This window comes from Camarhynchus parvulus, chromosome 2, assembly GCF_901933205.1.
Source record: "Camarhynchus parvulus chromosome 2, STF_HiC, whole genome shotgun sequence".
In the NCBI taxonomy this organism is placed as follows: Eukaryota; Metazoa; Chordata; class Aves; order Passeriformes; family Thraupidae; genus Camarhynchus; species Camarhynchus parvulus.
This window is the reverse complement of record NC_044572.1, coordinates 101,569,784-101,590,604: the sequence shown is the minus strand read 5'-3', so window position 1 is coordinate 101,590,604 and position 20,821 is coordinate 101,569,784. Positions and strand designations below refer to the sequence as shown.

At 36.7% G+C, this 20,821-nt stretch overlaps 1 protein-coding gene across 2 annotated transcripts in view; it reads right to left on the bottom strand.

Annotated features, from left to right (window-relative positions):
* Positions 1 to 20,821, bottom strand: part of LAMA1 (laminin subunit alpha 1) — a 99,573-nt gene that overhangs the window by 7,024 nt on the left and 71,728 nt on the right. Inside the window, exons 37-57 of one of the 2 annotated variants that reach the window (XM_030970995.1) lie at positions 19,074 to 19,284; positions 18,728 to 18,844; positions 18,470 to 18,633; positions 17,713 to 17,851; positions 16,431 to 16,524; positions 15,132 to 15,248; positions 13,521 to 13,703; positions 13,098 to 13,252; positions 11,157 to 11,300; positions 9,693 to 9,826; positions 9,362 to 9,512; positions 8,722 to 8,846; positions 7,293 to 7,443; positions 6,235 to 6,379; positions 5,476 to 5,617; positions 4,234 to 4,348; positions 3,877 to 4,047; positions 3,297 to 3,448; positions 2,620 to 2,805; positions 1,981 to 2,143; positions 760 to 872 (exon numbers count right to left, since the gene is read on the bottom strand). In XM_030970995.1, the coding sequence (XP_030826855.1) occupies positions 760 to 872; positions 1,981 to 2,143; positions 2,620 to 2,805; positions 3,297 to 3,448; positions 3,877 to 4,047; positions 4,234 to 4,348; positions 5,476 to 5,617; positions 6,235 to 6,379; positions 7,293 to 7,443; positions 8,722 to 8,846; positions 9,362 to 9,512; positions 9,693 to 9,826; positions 11,157 to 11,300; positions 13,098 to 13,252; positions 13,521 to 13,703; positions 15,132 to 15,248; positions 16,431 to 16,524; positions 17,713 to 17,851; positions 18,470 to 18,633; positions 18,728 to 18,844; positions 19,074 to 19,284 (3,072 nt within the window). Of the gene's footprint in view, positions 1 to 759; positions 873 to 1,980; positions 2,144 to 2,619; positions 2,806 to 3,296; positions 3,449 to 3,876; positions 4,048 to 4,233; positions 4,349 to 5,475; positions 5,618 to 6,234; positions 6,380 to 7,292; positions 7,444 to 8,721; positions 8,847 to 9,361; positions 9,513 to 9,692; positions 9,827 to 11,156; positions 11,301 to 13,097; positions 13,253 to 13,520; positions 13,704 to 15,131; positions 15,249 to 16,430; positions 16,525 to 17,712; positions 17,852 to 18,469; positions 18,634 to 18,727; positions 18,845 to 19,073; positions 19,285 to 20,821 lie in introns of those variants that run through there. The other variant, XR_004061687.1, reaches the window with a different exon arrangement.

Below are 20,821 nucleotides of genomic sequence, written 5' to 3'. Positions count from 1 at the left end.
TTATTGCCCCAAGAAAGGAACCCATTCCAGGATAACTTTATGGCACCCACTACTACTAGCCAGGCTTGCTGGGATATTATGGGCAGACTGAGAACAGAGGGAGGCTTAAAACGTAGAGGAGATGAATGAGCCATTTATTATGGAGACACCAGGTTCAGACTACATGGCATCAATCCTCTGCAGTGTCCTTTGCTCAGAAGCCATAACAGAAGGGCTAGAAGGAAAAAAACACTCTTTTCTCAATGCCTGCAGAGACTTCATGAGCTGAAAGAAGCAAATGCAAGTGACTTGCAGGCTGTGTGATGGGGACCTTGCTGGGAGCCTCTCAAACAAGTAAGAGGCAGAGGTGCTATCACACATTAGGTCCCAACAAAATAATGTATCTCAGTAGTCTTTTCTCCTTCAAGTGCACCTTCAAAGATGGAAGGATTACTTGCAGAAAATAGAGAGGAGAGGGTGAGATGTCACTTGCATCAGACAAAGGAATGGGAACTGGATGTGAGTTCTGCATGTGGAAAAAGAAATCAAAGTACTTTCAGAAGGTAAAGTGAGACTCAGGTCTGAGGGGATAAAAATGCAGAATTCTGACCATGAGTTACTAAACCTGGGATATGATACTTTCTTCCATGAGGAGCCCACAGAAACCTGAAGTGAGGACCATGTTCAAAGCTGGCAATCAATCATGAAAACCATCACTGCACTTCTTGCAGCTCAATACAAAATAACACTGTGTGCATGTGTAATTCAGGATATACTCACTTCTTCCTGACAGCAGACTGATTGAAGAGCAGGGTCAAGTGGCTGCCTTTGGCAAGTCCAAACTGATGGGCACCTTGAACATGATCAGCCAGCTCATCTTTTGCACAAACTACCTGTTAATGAATGGAATTTATTAAGAAGGATAGTGTCAGGTTCTGCCCAGCAACTGTTGAATGACAATGTGCCTGCATAGAGCTTTGCAGGAAGAAAAAGCAAGCCACAAGAAAACCACAAAGTACACAGCAAAACATCAATTAACTAACCTCATAATCATTCTAACCTATCTTCAGGCTCAAAAAAAACTGGTTCTAATGATTAAGCTGTGTCTTGCAGACAGCACTGACCTTTTCTACTGAGAAATGTTTGTAGTTTGAGACATATTCAATTCACTTTTTGTCTTAATTGACAGCCTATTTGATAACATATGCTGGAAGTTCAATTTCAGTGTGAAAAATCTTACAGGTTTGGTAGAAATATTTTCCCATTTTATGAGGACACACATTTTTGTTATGATTTGGGGTATGGAGGGCTGAGTGACAGAGTATGAGCCAAAGCTACATTTTAGCTCTAAAAAGGACAACTTATTTCTTTTTATAGTCCCAAGCTGTATGCATGAAATCTTGCTTTCTGTTGCCACAGGAAAATGGTTTCAGGATACTTTGGAAACCCTTCATTATAAGGAGGTGCAGATGCAGGAGGAGAGAAGTGATGCTGCCTTCTCCCTTGGGAACAGGGACTGTGGGAGAGGAAACAGGTACCATGCAAGCTGCATTCAGACACTGTGTCTCTCAAGTGGTTTTTGCCTCCTCTCTGACACAGAGCCGAGACTGCATCTGTGTGACCAAGAAAATGCGAATGCAGAACTGCACAGCAAATGCAAATCTGCACCAAGTCCCTTTGGCAGGAATACACTAAAGATAATAGTTACTGTCAAGTCCTTCTGTTGGGAGATTATCATTCCACTTTTTTTCTCTTTTTTTTTTCTTTTGTTGTTGTTGCTGCCCGAAGAGGGATAAACCTAACTACCTTTCCATTCCAAATGGCCAACAGGCTGCTGAAAAGGTTAGTATCATTTTTCTATAGGAAACAACAATTTCAAATCAACATCCATTGAACCATTCCATACTGCAGAGGCAGCAAATATATGCAGTCTGTAATTTGATAATTCTCCACAAAGAAAGGACAAAAGAGGTGGCAACAGAGCTTTGCTGCAATACGTACTTTTTTTGTGTCTGTGAGAGGTCTCAGGGGAACTGGTAAAGCCTGAAGTTCGGGATGAATCACAATGTCTGATGGCTGCACAGCTGTCTTAGGCTTCTCTGACAGAAAGCAGCTGTCCATATCCACATGCTCATACTTCATGGAAGTGGTAAAATACAAAAGCCTATATTAAAAAAAGCAATTAAAAAAACCGAAACATTTTAAGACGTGCATTTCCGCTTATTTTCGAAGCAGAAGGGGATTATTTTATAAGGTCTTTCAGCAGTATCAGGAAAAAAGGAGGAAAGTGGCATCTGAGATAAACAGATTGAGAAGCGGCAAATAATCAGTTCATAGAACAACATAAATCTACAATATTTTTGGAAAACCATTTTGTCTGTCACTGCAGGTGAAATTATAGTAGAGAAAGCTGTGCTTTGTGCAGCATCTCCATAAACATTAAAGACATTTTTAATACTATTTAGAAATATAGCTGGTAATACCCATTTTCTGGCTGTTATAATACCCAGATCATGAGTTTCATGCATATCTTATATTAAAAACCAGGCAAACAGAAGTGTCATGGAAGAGATCACAAACTACATTTAACAATTACTCTACATGGTTTTCCAAAACTAGGCAGTTACCCTTCTGACTTACTCCTTGTTAAAAATAAGGTTGCTGATACAGCCATGAAAGGAGCCAGCCAATTTTAGCCCTAAGATGCCCTCTCCTGCTGGAATGCCACCAGCGTAGAAGTTGGAAATATTAATGGGGCTATTTTCTGCTGCTGAACCAAGCCTCAGTTCTGCAGGTTTACTTTCATCCACCTGTACAGTTATGATCCTGAAAAAGATAAAGTAGGGAAAACATTCAACAAGGTCTTAGAAAGTCATTTTCAGATGAAAAGCATTCCTATCAGCCTCAAAAACATCCTCTTCTAATAAATAAAGGTTCCATTACTTTGATAATCATTTCAATATCTTAAAACTGGAAGCCCTTCTTTTGATGATTTTTAAAATGTGAATTTTTATCAAATACCTTTCTAAATTATTTTGATAGGTGTGTATCTTTTCTCTAATACTATTTAGTACGCTTTGTACTCAAGTGCCCCAAGCTGTTCTAGAGATTTTGAGAGCTTTTAGCTACACCTCTATCAGTGGCTGTATGCTGTATACAATTACCATGTAAATCAGAACATCTGCATTGACAGCAGAAAAACACAGCCCTGATTATCCCACCTAATAAGCTAGCAAAGGCAATTCCTCAGAGAGTGCAGTGAACTGACAACAACATGCAATAATTAAACAGGTAGCACTCTTTGCAGTCACATGTACCTCTTATTCCGAATTAGGATGACAGAGTGTTCTTGTCCATCACTGTATGTTCCATTAGCAGACTGAAGAACTACTTTCCTAGTACTTGCTCTATCTCCAGCATTAACATGCACTGCAAGATGACCATCAATCAGCATGATGGAAAAGAAGGGCTGTAGATTTAATCAGAGGATTAATTTTTAACTCTAGCTCAATTTTCAAGACGCTCAGTTAGTGTTTAAATAGAACAAACATAGGAAAAATTTACCTCCAAACTTGTTGCAAACTTTTTCAATGAAACTTATAGACAAGTAGGAATTGTATTGGTCCCTCTCAGAATGCAAAGCCTTCTAATAGCAAACACTAAAAAAGCTGGACATTTCTCTGGTCAAACTTACTCTAGGTAAAATGCAGGACTTTTTTTATACACTCACACCCCCACCCACACACTCCTTCTCTTAGAGCAGGAAATAGTAAGATTTTCTCTTTGGATTCTAGAAGCTCCAACTCAGATACACAATATATATAGCAAGCTGCCTTGATTTTACAAAATAAAAATGGCAAAAATAATCCCCAAAACTTCTTTGTTTCTGGTACTTGCCAAGTGTGCTTGTCTTCGTTGTCGCCTTTCCAGTCCCCTGCTGATCCCAGCAAGGATGATGCCACTGCTGTTCTTTGTAGCAAAAGTTGCCATTAGCTCTGACTCTGGGCTTAAGGACTTAGGTACCAACTCAATATATCCATTTTTCATGATGCTTACACTGTGAATAGGCTATTTTATGAAGAACAGAAGTAATTACTCAATTTATCCATACATAGTGTCAGGTAAAAAAAATCAAATATAGATTAGATTCTCTTAGAATTTTTAAAGATAAATCTGTTACAATTCACTGTAAACACCACTATTCACTATTCTATTAAAACAAAGATCAGATCACAAGACTTTAAAGTCTCCTACCTCCAATACACAGCCTTTTCTTACTCCATATGAATTTCTAAGCAAGTCAAAGGTGGAACGAGATATTTCCAGATTCTTGATGCATCCCACATACATTCTACTATTAAGACCTTTCCTGAAACAAAAAACAAGGCTTTCTTTCAAAGGAGTTGTACTTGGAATCTCCTGGGAGAAAATATTAATTTCTCTTCAATAAGAAAAGAAAGAGAGATCTGTTTTAAAGGATGCAGTCGGTCTGGTGTAAGTGCAAAGAGTTTAAGTTTTACTCTTAGATACTAAATCAAATCTTAAAAAGAATCAAGATAATGTTGTGCCCAAATTAAAACATAGAAGTGTGTAATGCTGTGCTGTCAGGTCAGGTAATTTCCCAAAACTTTAAGGCGAATCTTCAGCTGAAAGAAAATGGATTGTGTAAAAGAGTAACTGTAGCTGTCTACTATGCAGTTTTTCAGTTTTCAAGTCTGGAGGATGCCTGATTTGGTTCCTGGTTTAAGGCTGAGAAATCTAAGGCTATCCTGCCATAATCCCTTAAAGGCTGGAATGCCAGCTAAGATTAACAGGTCTGCACTCTGTAATAACTGTGCAGAGACCAATAATGTACTCAAATTTACGTTATTGTAAAGAGCATGCGGAAAGTTTAATTAGATTTTCTCTTGCCATATTTATCCTTTGACAGTGAAGCCAGTGGAAGAAATGTGACTTTGCAAGTTCAGTACAGACACGTAATACAAAAAACTCCCATAAAGCAGAGACATGCTATAAAATATGTATTTGCAATGTTTTCTGTTGATCTGTTCACAGTTGGTTTTCCTCTGTTCCAAGTTAGTGAATTACAGGAATTCTGAAGCACAACTTTTATCCTTAAGCGCAGTTTTGCCCATAAATGCCATCTGGAAAACACAAGGCTTGCACAGGTAGAGATCAAAGGAGCATCACTGCAGACAGCAGCGCTGGATGCTTGCCCCAAAGAGCAGGGGGGGCTGCTGTGGCAGCTGCTGTGGTGGAAATCACCCTTGGAGGAAGAAAACAAAATTATTTCTGATCTGAACGCAGCATCAGACCTACCAGTGGAAAGCACCATATCAGAGATTGAAGTCAAAGGACAGATGTGGTACACATGGCCATAAACTAAACTTCAGAATTCACTGTTTTTCTCTAATTTCAGAGGAGATAAGAGTGTGTAGAAGTTTTCCCCTCACCTTACAAGAGTCCTAGCAAAGGTGCAAAAGTGACACACTTTACCTCAGAGCCCTTGATCTTGGCAGCCCACCAATGAAGATTGGGTCCTTATCAGAGCGGTTCAGGTCTGAGGCAACCCCAGGAGATTCTCCTTGCTTGGTTTCTTTATAATTAAGGTTATATGCATCCATGACTGCCAAAATTCCTGCAAAGAAAAGGGAGTAAAGGTCTGGAGAAGAACATGAATATACATTCTTCCCTTCTGGCAATCTTGTCCGTAGTAAAGGAAAATGTATTCATTGATTCGGACATGTATGCACAATCTTCTTATTTTTAGAATGAGCAATTTATTGTACTTCCAGCTATTCTGTTAATCTCATTCATTCCTCTCTGCCAAAACCAAATCTGGAGAAGTCTACAGGAAAATAGATACATATGAGAATATGTTATAACTATTAGCACATACGTGTTATTGCCAAAACACAGGCCCCCACAAAACAGTTGTACTAAGTAATATTAAAATGCAGGACAGAAAATGTGATCCCTCATCTACAAACTTGGACAAAAATCTTTCAGTCTTTAAAGACTGTTGGTATGTTTTTGTGCAGCAGTTTCTACACTACCTGCTCTTTGTGAGATATGTTAAACCAAACACAAGATTTACACTGTAGTCCTTCTAAAAGCAAAGTACCCTAGCTGTGGCTGCTAAAGACACTGCATTGGAAGTGATCAAATTTGGTTGCAGTGATCTTCCCTGCAGCTATCTCAGATATTTGTGTTTGTAAAAGTGCAAACACCCAGTCTTGTCAACCTGTAGCCTACCTTGCTTCTTATTCCGATTGAATGAGATTTTATACCATGTTCCATTGTTGTAACGATTTTCTGTTGTAAGAGCAAGGGGTCCTGAACCAAGATCAACAGTCACCCTCACTTTGCCATCAACAAGCTCAAGGGACAAGAAGTCTCTCTGAGAGGAAGAAAAAAACCCGCCAAAACAAAAAACAGATTACAAACAAACAAATTACATTCCTGGAAATAAAATCTTCCTAAAGAATGCGTGCCTGGCAGGTTTGGCCTACTGAGTGGAAAATATTTAGTTACTCTTGTACCTGGACTATTTGTTAGACTCAAGATGTTCATCTTCACTTTATTTAGGAAAATTAAGTTACAAGTACCTCACAAGGATGTATTTTGTTTTGTTGTTACCCTCACTTAAATGCATTGTGAGGTTTGATTACTCAGCAGAAGAATGGTTAAATAACAAAGTCACATTTTCCTGTTTTTGGATGAAGTTGAAAGTAATTTGATTTGACAGCATAATGATCAAACACTATGATGTTCTTCCTGCAAGAAGCAAAGACCGTCCTCACAGAGTAAAAAAGATTTTCTGAATTGCATTGAAGGTTTCCCCTCTGAACTGTAAAGCTTAAATCAGATATTATTGTGCAATGTATTCAGGCAGTGAGTACATACAGCATATGAATAATGCAGTGACTCTGAAAGAATCTGTACCCAAACAAAGCTTTTCCTTCCTTCAGGAACAGAAAACCACCATCTAAGTATGCAGTAAACTGCATGACATGACAATGAAGGTCTGGTGATAGGTCTGGGTTATATTGCTTTTGCAGGAGTTTTATTTAATTTGTTTCAGTTTACTGGATTCCCATCTTATGGATTTAATTCAATATGGTTTTTCATTATTACATTGTCCTTCTGAAAACATTTTTACATTCTGAAAAGGTTCCTCCGACTGAAAAAACCAGCTTGTTGTCCTTACTGTTTCTTTTTCTATCCTTTAGCTAAGTAATCATTCATTTTAGTCTAAAATAATTTATTTTTATTCTAAAATTTAAATAAATTGTGAAGAATTCTTTTCTTACAGTGCCGTTTGAAGCAAGATAGAGAAGAAGCCCATTTGGTGAAAAGGTACTGAAAGATATTAATATCTGAGTCACTGTTGAGCGAAGTGCCTTCTCCACAACCGAGTACCCACTACCATCAAAATGGAATGAAGTGTCCTCATCCTGTGGGCTAGAGAAGCAGAAAACCAGTAAAAAATGTTAACTGAACATTTGTTTTTTCCCAGTAATTTTTATATAAAATACAAGAAAAGTTAGGTCATAGAATAGTTTGGGTTGGGAGGGGCCTTAGAGCCCATGCCATTCCACCCTCTGCCATGTGAGAGACACCTTCCACTAGACCAGTTTGCTCAGAGCCCCATCCAACCTGGCCTTGAACACTTCCAGGAATGGGATATCCACAACTTCTCTGGGCAACCTCTTCCAGCATCTCACCACCCTCATAGTAAAGAGTTTCCTCCTAAGATCTAATCTAAACCTACTCTCTTTTATTTGGAATCCATTACCCCTTGTCCTGTCATTCCCTGCCCCTGTAAATAGTCTCTCTCCACCTTTCTGGTTGGCTCCCTTCAGGTGCTGCTCAGTCAGTGCAGCCTCCAGGCAGTAATTTATATAAAGTGTGGGGAAACACTTCAATCTTAAAGTAATGAATAACTGAAGGATTCCAGCCAACAGCCACTTTCATTATCCAACCTCACAACACACAATTTAGCCATGGGGAAGGATGCCCACAAGATAGGTATTCTTCCCTTATATATAAAAATGAAAGCCAAACTCAGTGATTTCCTAAGGGAAAAATAATTGTTACAGCATACACCCTCTAAATTAAAACATGTCATCCATTTCTCAAAGTGCTTTGCATAATTGCACTTACAATACACGATCTATTAGCCCCTTTTCCTGCAGTACAAGACTTGTAAAAAATATCTCATACAATCATGCAGCACCCTCTGCTGTTTCTGCATGAAGTATTCTGCAAAGGGAATATGGACAAGCATATTTCTTTTTTATTCCTTAGACATAAAAATAGTAGTCTGCTAAAGGGACCAAGCTTAGTGGCTACAGTTTTGCTATCAATTTTTTTATAAGATTGCTTTACACTGTTTCTTACCCTAGGAAAGAATAAATCTGTCTTACAGAAAACTACTGAAAAGCAAAGATTCCACAGTATTTTGGTTCACTGGTAGTCCCTACTTCCCATGCACAAAATAGAAAGCAACAATAAAAGTCCTCTGAGAAAGTGATACAAAAATTGAAATTCCATGCAAAGAAGTTATTTGATACCACTGATACATTGAGATTAATGTGCTCAGAACTGTAAGTTAATAATCAGCGAAACACTGCAATTTGTCTGAGCTCCATATGCTTAGTTAACACAAAAATATAATATTACAAATGTAAATTACTCTAAACAAGTTGAAAATAACCAAAAGAATGTGAGACAAAATACCTTCCAAAACAGCCATTGCACTTGCCCTCTCTTTCTATGTAGTTCCAAAGACCAATAGATTTGCCATTCAGGGATGCCTCTCCTAGGCACCCTTTAAAATGGGTCACCTTAACAGCAGGTGATTTCTGTAAGAAAATAAATATTCCATGAATACAATTAATGTTGAGTACTCTGAAAATTATGCAGTAAAATTTTTGCTTAGTTGTTTTCCTTGAACTTCAACTTTGTTAGATATCAATCATAATAGGAGAACAACATGTTTTAGTGTAAGTATTAACAATTATAATTGAAATAATGATAGATTAGTACACCAAGAAAGTAAAATAACTATGTCCTTGACCTACTTACACACCCCTCATGGCATGAATAACAATTGCCATGGAAGAAGCAAACAAAACCATTGGATAATGTCTATACATGGTACATGCACACACAGACTGCCCTTGTTAAACTTTATGCAAAAATTTCCAGGGAAAATTAACTTCAGGATACAAGAAGACCCTTACAGCGCCTCTGCTTTATGCTCAGAGTACCTGGCATTTCTTGATGAAGTAACCAAATCAAGCAATTACTTCTAATGCAAAAGTATTTCTCAAACATGTTCAAAACAATTAACAGAATGCTGATCTCAGAATTTAACCTTGATTTGCCCTCCAAGTCCTCCAATGAACATTACGGTTGACTTGTTAACATCCAATATGCTGGCTGTCCCCAGAGAGGTTCCAGATTTAGGTGAAGGCTTCTGATTGGAGTTCATTTCCTCTATGCTGAGTGTACCTGTTTTTCCAAACCTGCCAAATACAAATACTAATAAATAATCTTAGAAATCACCAGGTCTAATCAACACATACATACTATTGGCTTCTCCTTCTAAGGACAAGAAAAATCTCATCACTGAAAATGAGGAGTGGACATCATCCAAACAGTGGATGCTTTGTGTACAACATGTATGACATTCTAATTTTTAATACCTGGTGGCATGTATTCTGTGCCATTTGTTGTTGTCGATTTGGAAATCAGGGTATTCCACTCTTGTTGTTCCAGAGCCCAAATCCCAAAGAAGAGCTACCTTACCACGACGCATCTCCACTGCCAGGAAGTCTGTCTGAAAAACAGCAGAGCCTATTCTAATTCATGGAATCAAATGTGTATTTTCACCAGCAACATGGAGAAAGTCTTTCCAGATTCATGTCCCTGCATCCCATATTACAGGAGTTGACGTTTAGCAAAATCAGGCTTTTCACTCACTTCTAATGAGACAAAACTCCCTTAGGTCATATGCAAGTAGCTGAATGTCTTCTTTACATATATACACATACATTTACTAGTCTGTGAAAAAGTACTATCCCATGATAGTGTGCCACAAGGAATTAACAGCTGTGCATTTCTTGGGATTACAGAGGGAATGAAGCAGAGCGCAATGCGACAGTAAGCCATCACACTCCCTTCCAAGTGGGTGGATGCACCGTGCTCATGAGGGACACCTTCAAGAATTTTAGCTGTGTTACCAAGCAAATCATCTGATGCAGTCCATGAAGGTATCACAGGGGGTGTTACACTCCATGTGGTTAATGCCAATATAGGAAAAGGAAGGGGGAGTTTCAGCACAGGGCCAAGAGGCCCTGGTTCTTCTATTGTCTACCTTTGAAAATCTCTGGAATCATCTAAGGCATTAAAATATTTCCACCCCTAGTGAACACATCTGTCTGCAAGGGGCCTCGCTTGGTTACTTAGTTTGAAATCAAGTAAGAAATGCTGGAACCCTAAATGCTGAGAATTTGAAACTTTCTGTGTGCTGAAAGGCACAGACTTGCAAGAGAACACTGTATTTGACATGAGGCTTAGTGCTATTAATCAATCCAAAATTGATTAATAGCACTAAGATTATGAGTGTGTAGTTAGTTAGAAGTGTATAATATCACAGAGTAGAAAACTTAAGAGTTTGGGGTTTTAGAATATAGAAATAAATATGAAACAAGATGGAGGTTTTAAGGCAGAGACAAGTTGCTCTTCTTTACCTTCTTCCTCCTTCTTCTTCATGGATTTGGGTGATGTTTTGTAATTGAACAGAAAAGTCCACATTGAGGGCATGGAGGGATCAGTTGTTAGGTCAAAAGGGAAAATAATCTAAGTATAATTTCTAATTAGATAGTTTAGCCTTAAAAGATCTTGTAACAAGAGATAGTTAAGCCATTTTTTGCCTTACTAATGAAAGACTACAAAATTCACAGTTGTGAGGCTGTAGCACTCATAAGAAACAATAAACACCTGAGTTTGAACGTGAACTATAGTGTCAAGTACCTTCAATCCTGACCCCAACAAAGGTAAAAAAACAAGCAGAGAACCCAGAAAGAAAAAGCATATTTAAAACATTTAAAAGTAATTTAAAACTTTTGACTACTATCACCTTCAGTAAATGTACCCCAGAAACTTACCTTTCCATTGCTACCCAAGTAGAAAAGGAGGTTATCTGGTTCAGCAGTTTTCACATTGAGTGTTAAGGTGTTGTAATTTGTAGATGAAATTTGGGGTTGATAGGCACGAATGCAATCTCTGTCTGCTGATACTGCAACTTTAATCTGGGGGGACAAGAAGAAAACAGAATCTAAACAAATTTCAGTGAACATAGCACTCATTTGTGGAGTATGTACTTAGCTTCTGAACAACAAACGCAAACCTTTTGCTGAGATCCTTCCATGCAATCTAAGTATTGCTACCTGGGTTAGATTCCTGCAATCTTCTACGTATCACTTGATAAAGAGATTCACAATAGAAAAGTATGAAATCTGTCTTAATACACTCACTCAAGTTGGGAGGTTTGAATCAATAAAGAAACTATTCAAATACCTCAGAAAATAACAGTAAATCTTGGGTCAGAAGATCATGTAGCTGCAAAAAGCCACGTCATAATATCAGAAAATAAAGATACAGAAATTAAAAATTATTTAAAATAAAGGAAACCATTTCTAGTCTATATGGAGAGATTTTTTTTAAAAAACAAATTAAGAAGGAGACTGTCTGCAACAATTCTGGTTATTTCAAATTTGTAACAGTTTACACAATATTAAAAATTCAATTCTGAATATATGGCAAGTTCCACTTTTTAAAGATTAAATAAATAATATTCCTATTGTCATATCCCTAAGACCACTGTTTAGTAAACTGATGAAAAACTGACCCAAGATAAATGCAACCAAAATTCCAGCAGTCTGGTAGTATAATGACAGAAAATCCATCTTAGCAAGAAAAAAGCCTTAATTCCTTTAACTTCATGGAATATACCTGTAACTACTAAATGCATATAGCACACGTGCATGCATGCATGCATCTGGACACAGATACATAAAGTTTCTCTTGTGTAGCAAAAAATTACCAACAAACCAACAAACAAAAAAGATCAAACAAAAATACAAACTAACAAATAACTCAAACTCCCTCAAAACAAAACAAAACCCTTAAACCACCCCCCCAAACAGAACAAATTCCCCCAAACTGGAAAAAGGGACTTTGCTACCACTTCTTTTCACCTTGCCAGGAACTTCTGTGGCTTATGACACCTCATAAAATACCATTCTCTTTTTTCTGCACTAGATTCATTAAGCTTCAGTAGACTGTGACAGAGAAGCAATAACCATATAATTAAGAAGATTTGCAGAAAGAACTGAGTGCCTTCTTCTTTTTTTTAACCTTACAATAATATATCCACAAGTATGTCCAAGGCATACCAAAAATTACTCATTGCAAAGTCATTTTCATATTTCTCTCACAGTCTAATGAGATCCATAGTACAGTTGATTCACTTTTGCTGTCTTTAAGGTAGAAGCCGAGATTTAAAAACAAGTACACTGTCTTAAAGTACTCAGGATACTCAAATGCTTCTTGCAAAGAACATATGGACATGAAAGGCTATAGATGGCAAATTTATTCATAGAATCGACACTCTTGACAAAAGATTTGTAATGGTACTTGATGTCATATGGGGCACACCTCACATCAATCTCTAAATAATCTCAAAAATTAACATCTCAGACTAAAGAGAATAGCAGTCCCATCCTCCAACTTGTCTCTTTCTTATCAAAATCACTCATGACAGTTCTCTGGCATACTATGTTTCATTATTTTTAGAGGAAACAGGAGGAAATAGCAGATAAATTATTAGCTGGCTATTCTAACAAACTCACAAATGCAACAAGAACCTTGATGCTAAAACCTTAAAATGTTGCCAGTGATTTTAGCATCAGTCAGTGCTCTTTGGACTTCACTGAGACTCAGCAACAACAATCAGGTACCTGGAAAGTAAATTTTAGGCTCCTTATCTCAAACAAGCTTTCTGCTAAAAGTAAAAATTCATTTAAGTCTGGGATGACAGAACTTACAGATGCTGCTTGCTTGCGGGCCTGGCTGATAAGTTCTTTAATTTCAGACAGGTTTCTGTTCAGGTTCTCCTCCAGCATTTTCAAAGGTTTGAGTCTATCCAATAAAAGACTTGCTTGTGCTTCAACTTCTTTAACTTGTTTTTGAGCTGTGAATGCTGTGGAAACATAAAAGAAATGTTGAGGCAGGGTGAAATTGCTAAAATACTTAGCCAAGATAGCCAGCTTGTGATCATTTTGGTTTCAGCAACTTTTAACATCAGTAAGGGAAATACATCCCTTGTAGAGGACTTTTTTAAAAAGTTAGCATATTTTTACTTTATTAGGAATAAACTCTCAGTCCATCATACTCTTATTTAATGCCTGTTAAAACTGAATATTAATACTGCTTCTGCTAGCAGTGACATTGCCACAGAGCAAACTTACCAGCTTTTGATGAATCAGTTATGAGTTCACTTGTTTTCCTCAAAGTGTCATTAACTTGGGACAATGTAGAAGATGTATTCATTAGCTTTTGACTGAAGTCCCCAAAGTGACTTAAATCCACAACAGCACTGGTGTTTGCAGACACAGCCAGCTCTTTCACTTCAAGCATGTATTTCCTGGTATCTGAAACACAGTTCCAAGGTTAAAAAACATTCAAAACTTTCATACATTCTTGTGACTAACAAATGCCTGGCTTTGTAACAGTAGCTACAAACATAGTCAAAATAATAGGAATGCTGTCAGTTACATTCCTGACATAGTAAGAATTGTATTTTTGTTTCTTTGGGGAACTTGATTCTGCCTATCTCATCAGGAAGTCTGTATGAATGGATCAGGCTGGTAGTGTTTCAGTTTCCTAATGAATGTTGGCACTCAGAAACATTAATCTGAGACTGAAGATTTGACTCCTCTACAAAGCTGGTGAGGCAAAAGGTCTATTACACCCTCTGGTTTTGGCTACAGTCACCTGTATACTGACTACACCACCCCCAGTCTCAGCCTGCCCCTTACATCCCCTGCCCACAAGAGTGGGAAGAGGCTGCAGCTGGCAAAAAAGGCCTGAGTTAGACCCCCAAGGATCCTCCTTCACCACTCTCTACACAGAGAGCAATGCCACACCAACAATCTCTGATCAGGGAAAAAAAAAAAAAAAAAGACAACTTCAAGAAATGTAACAACAAAGCTGAAATCAAACAATGGTAAACCGTGAGTTAAGGAGAACACTCCTGTGATTTTAATGACTTAATTTTCAATGTGTAGCTTTATGATAGATAGCACCCTGCAGTTCATATCCAGTGTAACATCATCACTACTATTACCCTTTAGCATGAATTAGGTCTCTGAACTGAAAAATGAGTATTTTAAGGCTTTGAACTTAGCATTCTAATCCAGATTCACAGTAGAATCAAACAACCCAAGCAAGAGGTCTTTATCAGTGTTTTTCTAACTTAAAACACATTATTTAGATTGACAAAATATTCTGGACCCTCTTATTCACAACTTTGAAGTTATTTTCTCAATTAGTTTCCATGAATTTTAGGTCTTGCCTTTATTCAAAATAATGAGTGAAAAAAAGAGGAATTCTTTCATTTTAGAAAAGCACAGAAAATAGATTTTAATCAATTAAATGAAGTCTGCATTTACACAAGAAAACATTTACAAGTAGGCTATAAAATTCATAGATTAATATAAACAGTTTTGAAACAAGCCAGAAAGGAAGGTGAAATCTCAGAGTTCCATATGTAAATTTCTCTGCATGTGGGACTAAATATTCTATAACTTCACTCTCCTTACATATCAGTGCAATTATATTTCTATCAGAGACCCTCCTGATTCAAAGCAATGTGAAATATGAATCAGACTACAGACCTTGTATTATAACCCAATTATGTTTAATGGGTTTACTTAAAAGAATGTAAAATATTTAGGAGGCTAAATGAAGTCTCCAGTATAGATTATTGCTAGGTTTCTGCAATCAGATAATGAACAGGGTTTTATTACAACTGTACTAGAGAGTTCTGTAATAAGAATGTCAATATAAATTTCACTTACTGTTATGCAATGCTCTGAGTGTCAACAGAGAATCATTAAGTTGGTTGCCAATTTTATTTGTACTTTCCTGAATCTTTTCTACCTTTTTGTTCAACCCATTCAATCCAAATAGAAGTCCTGTTGAAAGAAATAACACACACATAAACAAATACCATACAACCCACACAAAACCAAAGTATTCATTTATTTCATCAATGGAGCTTTTTTTTTTCCCAACAGAATGAGCATTTCATAAACAGGAATGCAAAATGAATGCAGTATAAATAGATAAGCTCCTGTGAGCACTGCTCTGTTCAAAGCTACCCTTTTTGGTCAATTCCATGAGACCGAATAGCTACAAACATAGTGAGGAAACAGCTATAAATTAAAATTATTCCATGATTGTGAACTCTAATATTTTTTACAGTGTTCTTCACGTCTTATGTTATCTAACAGGAGCCAAAGAAGTGGCTTTTTTTTTCTATATATTTGTGATCTGTTCGCAGAATTCTCTTATTAGAAATTAAAATGTGTAGAATAGAAGGAACAAAAAAAGGTAATTATGTACATCTGAATTACATAAAAATTATACAAATTTGTAAACCACCAGTATTGCAAGACAACACTATTTTACAGTTACAGTTTATCTCTGTGAAACATTCCCTTTCTGTCCAATTTTGTCAAACATTTAACTTAGTTTAAAATTTGCTTCTGCTCCTACACAAAACCTTTGTTCAAAATGCTTTTGAATTTTCATGGTGTAGACTTCAACGTCTTGCTCGTGTCAAGGTTCAATGCCTTGCCTTGGAGTAACAGAAAAACCAGAAGTATTTTTGAGTTTATGGAGGCAAAGAACTTAAGCTTTTTTTTGTATTTCAGCTGTCCAGCAGGAACAAATAAAAAGGATTAGGATTTAAACATGTCATCTTATATACCTGTGTCATCCATGACTTGTTAAATAAAAACAAATGGAATTTTCAAGAATTATGCTTTCTCTTTGTCTAGTACACAATCTCTAATGATTTAATTCATAACGTTTGGAAAAACAGCCATTGCAAGCACTGCTTATAGGTAAATGGGGTATAGTGAAGGCCAATTTTTAAACGTTTACAGACAAAAATTTTATTCTTACCCAAAAAATGAAAATACTATGAGAAGCAATAAAACATTAATCTTAATTGCATGATAATGCAATATATTTATATATTTACCTTGGCTTATGCTCATTTAAAAAAATAATAAACTACAGAAAAAAAGCAGCACAAAACAGAAAATGGGGTAAAGAAATAGAGGCAGAAATATGAATTCTATAGAACTGACCATCACTTTTTTTCTTCAGATTTTTAGCTTCATTCTGAAATTTGGAGCTAAGCAGTAGAGTTTCTTTTCCCTGAAGACTGAAAGACTCCTCTGGCTAAAAAACACAGACATTAAGTTGCCACATATGAAAAACAGAAATTCAACTGAAAACATTTAAGTATTTGTAGACACCTACATAAAGTTATTGAACATTCTTGTTATTTATGAGATATTCTATTCATTGCCTTATTAAGCATCCATTAGAAATAATACAAGTTGTTATCCTGTTATTCAAGAATGTGACATTGAGGGTCTTTGTGTTTAATAATAAAAAATATGACTATGAAACAAAACCTACAAAATTTTAATTTCAATATTGCTAGTGATTCAGTGTTGTCTTTTGTAAATTCTAATTCCAGACCTAATTCAAAATTTCCAGCTCTGAGCAATTTGAAGTGAGATATTTCAAAATCACAGTCTTAGAGGCATTCTTTTACCTTTCTCCAACTGAAAAAACCTGGAAAAACACCTTGAAGGATTCATGCTGTAGGCAGCTTTAATAAGACAGAGTGCTATATAAAAACATATAAAGCTCACAAAACAATGTCAATTATTTTGATCACTGTCATGTAAATGCATTATCATACCTGCTTGTGCAGGTATAACATGAGTGACAAAGAGATGTGAGGGAGGAAATAAAATTATAGGAAACTGTTAAGATCAGATTGGGAACTGGTCTGGTCTTTCTAACCTACTGTTTCAGTAACAATCTGATAATCTTTGAAGGCAGAGAGATGGTAGATGAGACACAAACATATATTTGTTATGAAACATCCTCTACTAAGCAAAGTAGCTGTAGTTGGGAATACCCAGATAGAAATGGAAGAAGGATAGGTCAAATAAGGAGATCATTGAATAATTCCAAAGGTGGAAGGGAGCACTAGAGGTTTGGGAATTTAAGTTCTAAAGGAATACATGTCAAAAGCCTGATATAAATCCTCATAGAATCAAGTCCACTCCAGCTAAATATGCATTAGACATTAAAAAGGAAACAAAACAAAGGGAAAATGGTACTGTGGCAGAGAGAAAAGCAAGGTAAGCAGAACTTGAGATGTGGTGTCATTACTGCGTTGGAGTAGGGATTCAGGATACAGTACATACTAGCTGGTAGGACAGGCTGCCATCAAGGACATGCCTCCATCAAGAAGATTCAAGTTTCCAGCAAGTGCAGAAACAATTAGAACAAATATTCCTAAATAAGAAAAGAGCAGACATAAATTAAAGTACTAATTTTGATACTTACTAAATCCAAGGGGCCATTCACAGCTCTAGATGCATCATCTGCCAAACTTTCTGTTCTTTCAATCACACTTCTAACACTGGAGTGAGTGTAGATAGCAGCAGTTGTGTTCAGAGTCAAATTTCTTACTCTGGAAAGGTCACTGAAGAGACAATTAACAAGCAAGCCTGTTTTCAATCAAGCACTGAGTTCCATATCTTCAATTACAACATGCACATCTTTCCAGAATACATGATGCATTGTGAAAAAAAATGAGCATACCTTGCCCAATGTTGCATAAGGGGCTTTCAATTCATTATTTTGAACTGAAAGACCAAGTTAAAAGGTTTTCAATTACAGGGCTTTTCTCTATTTTGTTAGTTGCTGTTCTGCTTCTTTTTTCCATTCTATCTCTATTTTCTTCTCCTATTTTGTTCCCTTTTGCCTATGTTAATTTTTTCAATTCATAAAGACCCTTAGAACAAACAAATCATATTGCCTAAACAGAAAAGAAACAAGCCCCTGTCTGAAATTTAAAAAACTAAGTACAGACACAGGATCTAGGAGGAAATTATAAGCATCTGAAATCTAATCTATATTAAATTTTGCTTTATTGAATTTATCTAGCTGTGGTGAGGTCAAGAACTGCTTAATGTTACTCCAAGCAAAATTTTCTGTTTTCAAAACATGGGCAGGGAATGAGTTTAGTGAGTTAGGCCTCTACCTATTAAATCTGACACTAATGTAAACCCCATAATTTTGTAATTCTTGAGTTGATCACCTCTCTAGTGCATCTGCAAGTCTTTGGAACTGGGTGGCATGTTCTTCAGCTCTGTATACCAAGTCAAGCACTCCTCTCACAGACATCTGCATCACCAGCTCATCCACGTGATGTCGTAGTTTGGTGCTCCACAGGACCAACCCATCCTGGTGGACTTCCACATTCTGCAAAAAAATTGTTTCCCTTTTTTTTGTTTTTGTTTCACTAGCAAAATAAACTTGAGAGTCTCTAAGAGGATGTTAAAACTTAAGGACTTACAAATGTAGAGTTCTCTACATCATGGGCAAGAGCAGCAGCATCATTCAGTAGGACGTCCCCTTCTTTAACGAGCATGGTTGAGACTTCTTCACCTTCCTTTATTTTTAGCTTTTTGTCCTATAGCATAAATCAAGTGTTTTACAGCAGGCTGATAAGCCAGCTATACTGATGAGTTCACATAACATAATATTGTGGTTTTCAAACATGGGTCTGGTTTCCTTTAAATTTTTAAGGTATCACATATATTAAAACATTTAAATATGTTTAAAAATGTAAAATATCAGCTTTTAAACACAATCACATATTTGGTATTTCTTAAGCAGCAACACTGACTGTCCAGTCTTACATTTAACTCTGCCAGGTTGCTGGAGATGAGGGGAAACAAGCGATGGGTCTCATTGATGTTAGCAAGTGCCTCCTTCACCAGGTCCTGGGCATCCTGCAGTCGGATGTTCTGCTTTGATAAGAACTGGCTGGCATTTGTTATCAGTTCAGCAAGTTCCTGCTGGGGTCTGAGATACTCTTTCTGAACCTGGGTCAGCAACTTTTCTGCAGATCTGAAAAAGGAGAGGAATCAGAGCTTGAAGAATCAGCAAAGAAGGAACTTAGGCGTAGATTTCTTAAGGAGAAAATGGTGTCATGTGAAATTAACTTATATGCATTTTCCTACTAAAGTCTGCCATTTTTTTCTAGAATAGCATACATGGCGGTTTAGTTATTCATCTTACCACACAAAATTATGATTGCCTGGGGAGGGGACAGTAATACAGTTCATAAACTTTGCAGGTAAGGACTAGAGGGAAAAGGGGTGAGTATGAATCACATTTGTTTGGACTTGATTTGGGACATACCCACCCACATCAAAATCTCTGTGAAACTTTCCTCTGGGAGTACTCTATATCCTAATTGCAGTGATTCATATTTTGAATGTAGGATCAAAACATCATTTACAGGGATTGGCACTGGAAAGAAACAAGTAACCAGAACTGAAAGACATACATGCAAGAGTCCAGAAAAGTTTAAATCTCAAATAAAAATAAAGAGTCTCATTAAAATGAACACTGATATGAACAATCTCTGCTGTTATATTTTTAATCGGCAACAGAGATTATCAGGCAAATATTAAATTCTCCAAAATCTGTCAGCTGTTAATTGCTTCAGCCATTCTATTTGGGAATATTTGCATCTTCATTTGAACACTTTCCAGAACTGAAGGAACAGAAATTATAATTATCCTGGAAGTCTATTCCTTCATTTCTCCTCATTTCAGCACATATGCTGAACATTGCAACTCCTGAAATGGTATTTTTACATAAATGTTTGTCCTTGTTAATCTGAGTGCATATAACATAGATCTTTAGCCAAAGTGAAAGAAACCTACTTTATTTCACAGTTATTCACAGCAAAATGCATTCCATCTTTCTTACTGAATAGCAGATGTGCATTTGCATGTATTTCCTAAAGTCAAAAATTCAGAGTCCCCTCAATCAGAAGCCACAGCCTTAAAAAAATTACTAGATCTAAAGTATTTTACAAGTCAATAATGGCTTCTGTTTCAGCACAGAGTAAAAAGGTTATATTCCAAATTGTCTGGGGCCTTTGCCTTTCATGGCAAATGTGTGGAGACCTCAGTTACAAATGTTGCCTAAAGTACATTATCACAAACTCAGTCCACTGTGAGTCATGTGGCAACATCTACTCTCTAAAAAACAGACTAGCAAGCTGCTTATTTAAATAATTTTTGAACTTACAGCTGCATTTCTTAAGAAATTCTGCAGAGGAAACAACCTTATAGAACTTATTAGCTCTCTTCTTCAATCTGTCAAGGGGCCCTTATCAGAGAGCTTTCAGAAATTTCAACAGAGACTATAATTGAAAAAGTTAATTTGCAAACACCTTCTATAACAGCTCAAAAGCTGTTGATGTTGAAAGTCAGAACATGCTGTTACTATGGAACAACACATCTGAAGACACATTTGAAGTTCCTAATAAGAATAAATGGTACATTTCTGGTCCATTTTCATGTCTGTATGGTTTCTATACAGTTCTATATTCAGCAGAAGAGTCTGCTGAACAAAATGAGACATGCTACCA